General features: G+C 38.1%; 1 protein-coding gene and 1 long non-coding RNA gene across 7 annotated transcripts in view; one reads left to right on the top strand and one right to left on the bottom strand.

Annotated features, from left to right (window-relative positions):
- The window catches only part of NMRK1 (nicotinamide riboside kinase 1), a 29,724-nt gene extending 18,190 nt beyond the window's left edge, over nucleotides 1–11,534 (bottom strand). The window contains exons 1-10 of one of the 5 annotated variants that reach the window (XM_064403223.1): nucleotides 11,301–11,517; nucleotides 9,309–9,368; nucleotides 8,795–8,885; nucleotides 8,130–8,178; nucleotides 6,577–6,739; nucleotides 6,427–6,498; nucleotides 5,343–5,452; nucleotides 4,295–4,384; nucleotides 3,772–3,922; nucleotides 2,079–2,229 (exon numbers count right to left, since the gene is read on the bottom strand). In XM_064403223.1, coding sequence (XP_064259293.1) covers nucleotides 3,903–3,922; nucleotides 4,295–4,384; nucleotides 5,343–5,452; nucleotides 6,427–6,498; nucleotides 6,577–6,739; nucleotides 8,130–8,178; nucleotides 8,795–8,885; nucleotides 9,309–9,337 — 624 coding nt within the window. In that variant the 5' untranslated portion in view covers nucleotides 9,338–9,368; nucleotides 11,301–11,517 and the 3' untranslated portion in view covers nucleotides 2,079–2,229; nucleotides 3,772–3,902. Of the gene's footprint in view, nucleotides 1–2,078; nucleotides 2,230–2,470; nucleotides 2,611–2,720; nucleotides 3,923–4,294; nucleotides 4,385–5,342; nucleotides 5,453–6,426; nucleotides 6,499–6,576; nucleotides 6,740–8,129; nucleotides 8,179–8,794; nucleotides 8,886–9,308; nucleotides 9,369–11,300 lie in introns of those variants that run through there. The other 4 variants (XM_064403222.1, XM_064403224.1, XM_064403221.1 and 1 more) reach the window with 4 other exon arrangements.
- LOC135289541 (uncharacterized) lies at nucleotides 15–2,409 on the top strand. Of its 2 annotated transcripts, none has more exons than XR_010352288.1 (2): nucleotides 15–1,363; nucleotides 2,058–2,409. It is a non-coding gene; the product is annotated as an uncharacterized LOC135289541 (long non-coding RNA). The 2 variants fall into 2 exon arrangements; XR_010352289.1 differs by having other exon boundaries at nucleotides 15–1,507.
- Nucleotides 11,535–11,653: the final 119 nt, after the last annotated feature.

Genomic DNA, 11,653 nt, shown 5'->3' with positions numbered 1-11,653 from the left:
GGCTCAGCACTCAAACCCCGCCTCGCCGCCGCTCCAGGCTGCCTTCAGCTATACGTGCGGCCCCGCGGGCAGGCAGCCGGGGCAGAGAGGTCACTGTGCTGACAAGAGGCACTAATTCCCACCCTGCACCAGACTGAAGACGGATGATATTTCCTGATAACGGAGGATGGGCTAGGACCAGCTGTGGGGAGGGAAAAGCAGTGTCTAACCATACTTGAGTCACTAAATACTACATTTCCTCCCTGGATGATGGGCACATCCTCCTCCATCTGACAGAACTTCTCTGACCAGGTGCAGACACCATGTCGTGCAGCATGTCCCACCATACACCTTGGCACCGTGGCTGATACAAGACTGCCTCATTTGTAAGGGCCCATCCCCTCAGCCTTAAAACCTAAAGAGCCCTACCATACCTTCTGTCTGTCTGAAGATGGGGCAGTCATTTAATAATCCAACTAAAATAGCAGGAATAGGAAAGGGTTTTGGCACACTAACTTCCTCTCTGAGGAAAAATAAACACTTTCACTTCACTCTCACACTGCTCCTGCTCTCCTGTAACTAGAGTAATTGACCAGGCTGTGAATGGACACTGGACAGTCTGTTCAGTGGCAAGGCAAGAGAGGAAACCAAAGACATACCCATTCTGATGGACAGAAGAGTCATTGATCCCAAGTGGATATGTACATTAGGAAGCACCTTGTGTGTGACAAAACCAACGTCTGAATCAATGATACATAGTCCAAAACAGAAATTCCGCTTTTAGACTTTGAAGGTTAGAGTAGGAATCATAAGCTCTGAGAGACAAATAGTTTGTTCCTACATCAGCGTTTATGACTTGTCATATTCTGTTATTTTAACATCAGAAAATCACCTTCTAAATATCAAACTAATTATATAATTGTATTTCTGTCCTTATATAAGATCCATTAGCCTTTTATTGAACACCACCATGTCTATCACCCCACATTTCTGAATACACACCAGACACTGAGCAAAGCTTTCTCTTACTTCTGACAGCCTGAAATTGCTGCCACCAGATGACACACCACTTCCAGAACATTATCTGTTCTTCACCAGAGAACCACAGGCTTCTGTCATGCATTTCTCCCCAACCACTTCACAGCTACCACAGACCTGGCAATGCAAAGGCATTCACCAAGAGAAAACTAGGAAAAAAAAAATCTGTCAAGGGCTGTACCACCTTCAAACCAAAAGCATTCTGCCAACATGCCAAGTAACAGGCCAGCTCTGTAAGCTTCCATAATAGCACCTGAAATACTTTATCTAGCAACCAGACTCAGAAGAGCTCATTATCTTTTGTGGCTGCAGCAACTGGCAAGAATGCACAATTTAGGCACACCAGGTGAGCCTGGTTAGTTTCTGCATCCATGCTGTAGCATTGCTTGCTTCTTTTACTACTTCTTATGGGTGAAGTGTCAATGAATTTTCTGGATCTTTTTGGAACTTGCTGGCACTGTCCGCCACCTTTGGCATTACATCTCAGAAGGTCAGTGTCTGCTGCATAAAGTATCACCTCCACCTGCGTGAAATATTACCTTAATATAAATTGGTCAATCTGTTTCAAATGAGAAAGTGCCCTCCAGACTAGTATTTGTAAAATTTGGTGAATACTAGTTCTGTAGCTGTAAACTATGGCCCATTTTCCCTTGGTCTTCTCCACAGTGAGTGGTCCCACCATTTGCAGTCTCTCCTTGCAAAGCAGCTTCTCCATTCCCTTAAAATTTAGTTGCCCTTCTTTTAAGTCCACTATGGACTCCCTCCAAATGTAGAAACCAGAACTGCCTAGCTCTTAAAACATGGGTCCACTGGTCTTACACAGGAGCCAAGTAAGACCACCTGTTTTGTTTGCAAAAATAAAATAAAAAATTAAGAAAAAAACAATTTGATGAAGCTCCAAACTGTGGCATGATTATAGAAGAACTATCGATGTATGCTCTGAGCTCTTATTACAAGTCCAGTACATGTATATTCCAATGATTTACACCACAAATGTATATAGCTCTGTATTGGAGCTCATCTATCATTTTTCCCTACAGGAGGATCTGACAAAACTGATCGTATTGCCCCAGCACCAATGTTGGACTACGTGAGAATAAAGTCAGGTGATACCATTGTTCATTCCATTCCCTCTTCTGAATCACCACACAGAGCAGTTGGAAGTGGAAGACTGTCCCTGTGGGAGGGATCCCACTCTCAAGCAGCAGAAGTCTGTGAAGAGGAAGGAGCAACATAATCTCCCATCTGCCTGTGCTGCTGGGAGACAGGGGGTGGAGAGTTTCTGCAGGAAGCCAAGCCCAGGAAGAAGGGAGAGGTGGAGGGAAGGTGATTTGTTCTTAATTCTCATTATTTCTGATTTTATTGTCAGTAAATTCAAATAATTTCCCAAAACCACGTCTGTTCGGACTGCATGTAAGTAACTCCTGAATGATCTTCCTGTCCTTATCTCCATGCATAAGTCAAGATGCAAATCCATTGCATTTTTTTCCCCTTCTGTTGAGGACGGGCAAATAATAGAGCACTTTTGGTGGCTAGACAAGATCAGCCCACCACAACCATTCCATGCATTAGCTAATCTCTTGCAATTGTACCCTTTCCAAAGGGAAATAAAAACAAAAATTCAGTTTGAAATCAGACAGTCCATCACAGCACATGAGCAAATGTAAGATGAAGAATTTTTAGTGCAAAATAATAATACAAAATTATGTTTTGAACCACTTTGTTTTAAACACAGCTAAACACAGCTGTAATCTGATAATATCTTTTTCTTATACATAGATTTAGGACTTTTACTATAAAGTACTACATTTCAATCACTGACCAGTTCAGCTGTCACATATCAAGAAATAAAATCCATCCTTTCCTTTCCATGTCTATAGTTTTATTTTTATTCTGGCTCATAAAAATGTAACCTATTGTCTAGAAAATATAAGAGTTAAGCTATTACTTATTCAGCAACAAAATATGATGCAATTTCCTAGTTTGCATAAATATACATACACAAATTCTATAACAAAGCTCTCATATTTGTCTGGCATTCCTGCTTTCTGAACATTCCATTCACAACATTTCAGTTTCATTTCACTTTTAATGTGAGTTACAAATATTAGTAACAATTATTTCTTCCTTCTTCCTCCCTGAAGCATGGATTTATTATCTAGTGGTCTGTGCCATCCTAGTCAATCTCTGCACAACATATGTACCATATCTTGTTAATGATGCATCTCCATTCTCTACATCTTATTTCCCCACCTTTTTCCAACAATCTGTGTCCTCTTCAGGTTTGTTTTCATTTTCTTAACACCTATTCCCAACTAATCTAAAGAATACACAACACAAAAATTACAGTGCAAACACTAGAGGTGTTGCTTAGCTGTGATGTATTCAGTTACTGAATAAGCAGCATAACAACTTACATAAACTTACGTAACTTACACAGCTAGTTTCTCTTGAGCATGTTTATCAGTGATAATAAGCTCCTAAGAATATTAGAGACAATCACTGTCATTCCTATATGATCATTTCAAATTGCAATCATCCATGTTCAAATATGCTTATTAAACCAACAGAAGTTCATCTTTATGGTTTAGTTTTATGCACAAAATCTTCATGTTCTTTAAAATATACACATGCAATCAAATTTAAAGCTCAGCCAAGGCAGGATTGATTAAAGGAAATTTAAAGAACGCACTGGTTATACTCCTAAATGGAGTCTCTGTCTCCATACCCAAGAGAGAGTTAATAATTACTTACAAAATCTCTGGTGTTATATGAAGTAGCATTATGGTCACATACACAGCATTTGCTCAGTTGGTTGGCTTGCCATGTATGACAGTCTTGGTGTTTTCAACTCATATCAAATGGAACCCAGGCTTTCTACATTGTCATGATGTGATCTGCTGATCTACAATAAATACGAAGTATGTATCTAATCTGCAGTGTTTGCAAGTGACATCACTGTATGTTAGTGATAATATAATTCCACTAACACATTTGTTTTCATTGATATTTTATCCCATATTCTTTCTCTTCCAGGTTTTTTATTATTATTTTATCATTAAGTAATAATGGATTCAACTATGATCTTAGAACATCCCATTTCAAGGAACTCACAGTTTTAACTGAAACTGACTCAGAGTAATGATCAAACATGGTATTGTAGCACATAAAGAAATATAGATCTCTATAATTCTTGTAGTACTTTCAAATAAAAGTATTAGCTTTTTGATAACATGGAAGAGGACACATAGATTCAATTTCCAGTACCATTACTTACTTTCTTCCCTCAGCTTGTTTAATTCCTGTATTATATCACTATACACATAGGATAAAAGCTCCTCTTGGGATTTTGTTCCATCCAAATAATCTGAGGAAGAAAAAAAGAAGTGTTCATGAGTTCTATGCCAGCTATCTCTAATGGCAATTGGCAAAGTTTTCAGTATCCCTATAAATGCCGTAAGAAGAAAAAAATAAAAACCAAGAACAGGACCTCCCATTTTCCTCTTCCCCAGACTTGTTTTACATGCTATAAAAAAAAAAAAAAAAGAAAAAACCCAACATAATGGAAAATAATTCTAGTTAATAATTCATTTACAATTTTTTTGTGGTACAAGTCTCCGTAAGCATAATGGTAATTATCTGAGGACAGTGAAGCAATGGAATAATTTGGCAAAAAGGTCTCTGTGCAGTAGATAATTTCAGGTTCCTCATTTTCAGCCTCTGAACAAGTTCCGGAAGAGCACTGCAGTTCTTATTCTTACTGCACAGCAAGAAGCAGTGTGCTAGCTTCCCTCCCCTTCCCTCTGGCCCCACTCCAGAAGTAGCTAGTCCAAGAGCTGTGTAAGTGTGAACATCACACAAATTGTGGCACTGCCCCAACAGCTGGCCCAGCTTTGACACTTGTCATGCAAAATGGAGACTGTAGTGTGGACAGTCAGCACCTAGAAATTATCTTCAGCTTATTACAAGACTTCACCAGGCTTTCAGTTTTGTTCTGAAGAACTCTGCCAGTGTATCAGCTATCATCTCAGAAGTTTCCTAATTAAACATAAGTGTGTTATCTTAACAAGTTATCTTGTTAAGTGGACTTAATTAGTGATCAGAACATTTCTATTGTTTAACTTCCTGATTTTCATTATTAAATAACAAAAATAAAATCCCTGTAGGCTTGAAATATAAACTAACAGAAACATCAAAACCTACTAAATGCCAAAAAACATTTGAAGAAAATTTTGTCCCATTTAAAAAAAACCCCACCATTCAACGAAAACTGTACAAGTGCCACAATTAAGCATTTTATAAGCTTAAAATTAATGATACCATACCAACTTGCATACTTGCATTCTGTTCCAATTCATTTTTATATTTCAAATACATAGGCCACACGTGTCCATCGAAGTACCCTGGTGTATCTGCTGGCTGATAGACTCTGGTGCTACACAAAAATACATATGCATTCCCATGTAAGTTTTAAATTTTCTCCTAGTGTTAGTTCATTAAATAACAGCTTTCATCCAAAATAAAAAAGAAAGGCTGGCCGCATTTTTGTTGGAACCAAGGAGGCTTCTTTGTTTTAATTCAATCTATGACATGAACTTCTGCTGTCATTTGCTATCTTACCTCTTTCTGCCAATCAAACTACATTTAAGATAAGGTGAAAGTTTGGTGGTTTTAATTTTGTCAAAGGTATTGCAGGTAAATTAAACTGTATTGACACTACTACCAAAATAAGCTACTTTTTGTCTATTTACTAGGTATACAGATTTCTCAAGCTTTAAATGACTACTTGTTTAGTCTAGACTCTTCCATTCTGGACACTAAAGTCTTAGATGAGTGTAGTGAGAAACCAAGAAAGTGGTATCACCCACAGCCAGCTGAATAGAAGATTTCTTCACTCAGCCAGCAGATGCTGACTTTGTGCACATACATTATTCCAAGCACACAGTATTGCCTCAAATTTAGAGGCAAGTCAGACACTGGCTCAATAATCTAGTTTAGATCCACAGTAAAATTAATGGATAGTCTAAACAAAACCATACACTTAACCCACACATGAACATCGATACTCTAAGAATAATCATCAATTAAACGTATCTAACCAAGAATAAGAGTGCTTAGTATTTTTTAAACCATTTCTCACTTTAAACATAATTTTTTTCAACTATTGGGAATTAAATCATTTATCAGGACAACAAATTCCCTTTTTAGTGTTTGTAAAGTACTTAATACTTTAATAACCATGTGCTCTAAAATAAAAACCAAAACAAACAAACCTCAAACTAACAAACAGAGGATAGATTATCTTAATAGCTTACATTTTGCAAGCACTGAAGAAAAGCTAGTATAAAAGGACCGCTTCAGTTCAGGGGGTGCAGTAACTCTTTTTAAACAAGAAGTCAATAATCTTACCTCCTTCTCCTTTTGCACTCTTCATAAGGAAGGGTCAAAAAATATCTTCTATTCCATAGTTCATTAAGTGGCCTAAGATAATAACATATTTAGTTCCCTCTTCCATTTTAGGGTAGCTTTTTATTTACCAGGTTACATATTACTGCTTACTCATAATTGTAAAGGAGAAAGCCTTCAACAATCAAAATATAAACATTTTTCAGATTGTCACATGTATTCTCTGGCTCTTCTGTCACAAAACCTGAGCTTGCTGGGCTTTTCATCCAATTGCGAATACTTGTCACCATTTCATCCATATAGAGGGCATCAAGTACTAGATGAAAACAAAGTTAAACATCCCTTAAAAACAAACAATAAAAAAAGAAAAAAAGAACCTTAAGTATCCCTACATTAATCAGTAAGAATCAAATAATCTACATACAAATTTAAACAAAGGGGAATGGGATTACCCCAAATTCTGTGTTTGCTATTAATGATTTCCTGAAACCAAAGCTTGCATCAGAATTGGGGTATTTCTATTGGGTGTAGAGTCTCTCTGACTGAACTTTATGGCATCTAATATTGTCTGAACTGAATTCACAGCTTTTCACTTCATGACAGAAACTTCAGGGACTGACTGCTCTCTGCTTTCACAAAACTTGTAAAAATTTATTAATCCTGACACCTCCACCATTTTGTCAGTTTTGTCAGAGGGGGGAGTAGATGCTCAACATTCTTTTCCTTTGGGTTTTTATAAGGTTCATCAGGTGGGAATACAGATAGTTAAAGGACCATGGTGTACAAAGCAAAACAGCACAATGTAACACCTGTTTTTTGTCTGTACACAGAAGAATATATTGAGGAAGTACTGAAAGGTAGAAATAAGTGAGCTTTTGGATACCATAACAGCAAACACATTTTTTAAAGAGCTTTTAGGAGTAGCATTAAACCTGGATATTTGAATAAGAATGTCCATTTTATCCCTCCAGTTTCACGTTCCATTTACATGACGTTTAGAAGTTGAGCCAAAGATTACACAGCTGGTAATGATGAGTTTTCAGGTACAACTGAAGGGTCTGACCAATATTCTCAGCAATACATTTTGTGATCAAGGTACCAAGGTACCAAGAGAGATTAGCTATTAACCAAGCAACTGTTTACAAGTAGATATGACCTGACACAAAACACTGCCCTAAAGTGGATCTGAATCTAGATGTCTCTAAGAGTAAATTGAGCCAGCATTTATCATGAATTTAAAAATATATGTTCTTTATGTGAGATCTGACATAAATAAAGGTATCAGGATAAACCCAAGTTCTGGCTGACTTGGAAAACCCAATATGATATCCCATGAGCTCACCAGCAAAAGCAGAAAAAAAAGGGCCATTACCAAGTAATGAGATTAAGCTTATGCCAGTACTGCAAGCCAAGACTTCTAACTGAATAGTACCATTTGCTACTAAACCAGACACAAATGAAGAAACAGAGGAAAAGACTCAAACAAGAAAAGGAAAGATCAATCCTAGCTTGAGCTATTTACTTGTTAAGCAAGTTTTCTTAAGTATCTCAGTGAGCTGAAGAAAATTAAGAGGATTGCTCTGAAATAACCACCTGTTTACTGCCTTGGAAGGGAAGAGAGTGAGGGCATGGGGTGGAAGAAGTGTTGGAGCTCAGCACAACGATTTCAGTACAATGTTCAAAAGCAGCGCATCAGAGTTACTGACCATCATATAGCTTAAATCCACGTTCATCTGTTTCTACTTCAGACTCTGGCTGAAGGGGAAAAAAATTTTATTTTTTCAAGGTTGGTTTTATGACCATGCTGAGAGATACATACTCGGTTTATAAACATAAGGGTTATACACTTTTGTATCCAATTAGTTAAATTTATCTTCAACATTAAACTGATGTAAACAACTGTTCAAATACACTACAAAAACTTTATTTAATCTAGAACAACAAACACTCCAAATCATATTACTTAAATTCATTACAGCTTTACTTGAGAAAAGTGTGTGTCAAAACACAAGCTGTTTTTCTGTTTTGACTTGGGAGACAAAGAACTACTTATTGTTGTATGGGTGTAGGCTTAAGACAGTATGATTAAACTCATTAGCACAAAGGATCTTGAAAAATGCATCCATCATACACCCATGCCTGATCTTAAAAGAACGGCAAAAAAGACAGGAAATTATTTCAGCCAAGTATATTCAGGAGTTTGGCCACTTAAATTTCAGTTACCCCACTGCTCATTTTATGATTCTTATGAAATTAACATTACTTTAAGCAGCACCAATTTTAAAAGTTCACCAATAAAAGAACTGAAAAAAGAATTGAAATCTACTCAAGCCTACTTTTACCTATCAGGTTTTTCCATTAAAACTGTTACCTTAAAGAAGTCGTCTTGAGAGATTATATCACAGTTGGGAAGCATATTCTTAAGTTTTCCTGCTAGTGTTGTTTTTCCTCCGTTTGTTACACTGTTAAAAAACATTGCAAAAAGTTCACCAAGGCAAAAACCAGTCTTTTAAACGCAAGTACAAGCTCATACATACATTTCTGTATAGTTATATGCAAGTAAACAATACAACTTCCCCAAAATTTTAGTCACATTAAATACTCTCTACCTCTAGACATTTTCTGGAATGTTCCATCAGTTTTCAATAATCAGTACAGTAAATCAGTACAGTGCCAAGAAAGATGCTATAGACACCTGCACCTGAGGTCTCCAGCTGACAGAGAACAATTTCTTAAGAGTTATATCCTATAAAACTATACAATTATAAATTGCATTTGTCATTCAATTAAAAAAATATGTATTCAGAAATAGAAATTACATCATATAATTCTGAGAAGAAGGCTAGTCTTAAGCTGTAGAGGAAATTTAATTTTGTATAACTTACCCCCCAAGGCCAATAACCAATACTTTCATAGTTTGTTTTCTCCTCAGTTCTTCCTTTTTACTGTCAAAAACAACAGCCAGTGAAAAATCTTAATTCAGGAACAAGAAGGCAACTATGGTATTAAGAAACACCAACTAAACAGTTAATGTATCGTCTCTCTGCTGTCTATCATTTTTCTTTTTGCAAAGGTACAGTCAGAATCTCAGCTGCTTGTTCTAATGCTAGCAAAAAATCTGCAGTATGTATGCCCCATCTTAAATTCCAATGTACTTTACTTTTGACAGTATTTTAATAATCTGAAAGGAACTCTGGGAGACTCAATTCTAACAATGTTAACATCATACAAGTTCCTAAAGAAAAGCACAATCACTAGCTCAAGTACTAACAATATAAAAAAGACTAGGTAAACAGAAGCTGTGGTGGCAAAACAAAATCATTAAGAAAGAAACAAGTGGCATGCTGAGAAGAAAGAAGTTTTAAAATTTCATGAAGACTTGTAACAAAGAGTATGTTCAAAAACTCTGTTATGAGCCTGGTCTCAGCAATGTAATATTCACTGTTATTCACCACTCCCTTTCTGAGGGTATTAACATCACAGATCACACAAATCCTCCTCCTCTGGCCCACCACAGATGAATCTGGAAGGATTAAAACTACTGCAAGGGCAGTTTAAGCTATCCTAGCTGATTTAGCATTGAGAAAGACTACATAGCACTTGATTTTCTCCTGAAAAGATCGAAGACTAAACTCTAAAGGTTTGTCCTTTAGAGTTTGTTTGGGGTTTTTTTTGTTTTGGTTTTTTTTTTTTTTTTTTTTTTTTTTTCCCTCTGACTGCCTGAACACCTTCAGTAGTCAGCGCTGCCAGGAGACACAACTACTGCCTTGTCCCAGCTCTCTCCCCTGAACTTTCTTCTGGAATGGGTGTTTGCAGAGTGCATAGTAAAGTATCCTGGAAAAATACTGCAGCTGAAAAACAGTTCTGCAAAAATCAGGGGAAACGTTTGTTTTCAGTTTCACACATCAATTTATAACTATTTACCCACATGCAAACACCCCTTTTTTCACCTGCTCTAACTTCCTAGGTCATGCTTAAGAAGGTATGAACTATGACATCTAAGACCTGAAACAACTGAGCAGGTAAAACTCTCCCTGCCTCCAAAAAAGAAGTATCTGTGCTGTACTAGGAAAAATACTGTTAAAGGGCATCAGTATGAAAACAAAACCGCACTGTTTCTGTGAAAGTAAGCTTTAGACACATGTGGAGCCTGAAATAACATCCTCTTGCATTTGGTGCAATGACTGGAAGTTCCATTGTTTCACATTTCTGTAATATGATCTTCGCATTTTTTTTAACGTATGGTTATGTTATTAAAAAAAAAAACCCAAACAACAAAAGACATATCGACTAGTCCAAGCCATCACCTGTATGACAGCCATTGCTTTGCAATGGTGCTGCAGTAGTGGGCATCTGTGAGTTTTTTAAGTTAGTACACATTGGTTTTCTAGGAATATTAAAATTTTCGAATTCAGTGATGCATTGAATGCTCATAACTCATGTCAATGCAAAGGGGGAAGACAGATAATTTTTTCCTTAAGAAGTGATGATATTCTATTTTAAAAATAAGATTAAAAAGCTCATTTCTAAAAGCCATCAGTAAGGTTTGTGTTGCAGAGGACTACCCTTTGTCCCACAAAGAGTGTTACGCAACAAACCGGACAAATACGTTCGCCTTTGGACTTTAATTTATGTCATTGTCTATATGCAAATTAATCCCAGTCTGCGGCAAAAAATACGATCATAAAAAACACACCAACTTTTCTGCCGCCCTGAGTAATGTGTAAAACAAATTTCAAAAGCAAATTTGTCACAAATGCTGCAAAACAGAAATCGTACACTCCTCTAGGTTGGGTCAATTTTTCTCTTTAAATAGAGCACAAACCCCATGGCAGCGCTAGCACATCACTGCAGTCACCCCATTTTTAAGGGCATACCGCGGCAACGCTGCCCGCACGGGGCCACCGAAGGCGCACCGGACCCGGACCGGGAACGTCTCTCACAGCTATGGGCCCACACAGCGGCGCTGCCGGAGGGTCTCGGCCGCGCCTCCGCCAGCTGCAGTTCCACCGCTCCAGCGCCTCCGGAGTTCGCACTTAACTTCAACCACGCCGCGAGGGTGCTGGCAGCACGTCCTTCCGCCAGCGAGGCTCCGCACAGGCGGAGCGCCCGCCTCCGACGTCCCGTCACGGAGCTGCGCGGGGCGCGCCCGCCCCCGAGCCGGGGCGGTCCCGCGCACACGACGCCCCAGCCGCCGTCCAGGGAGCAGCCCCCTCGCAGCCGCTCGGGC

The sequence above is a fragment of the Passer domesticus genome, chromosome Z, assembly GCF_036417665.1.
Source record: "Passer domesticus isolate bPasDom1 chromosome Z, bPasDom1.hap1, whole genome shotgun sequence".
In the NCBI taxonomy this organism is placed as follows: Eukaryota; Metazoa; Chordata; class Aves; order Passeriformes; family Passeridae; genus Passer; species Passer domesticus.
The sequence above is the reverse complement of the archived record's forward strand: the minus strand, read 5'-3'. Positions and strand labels throughout refer to the sequence as shown.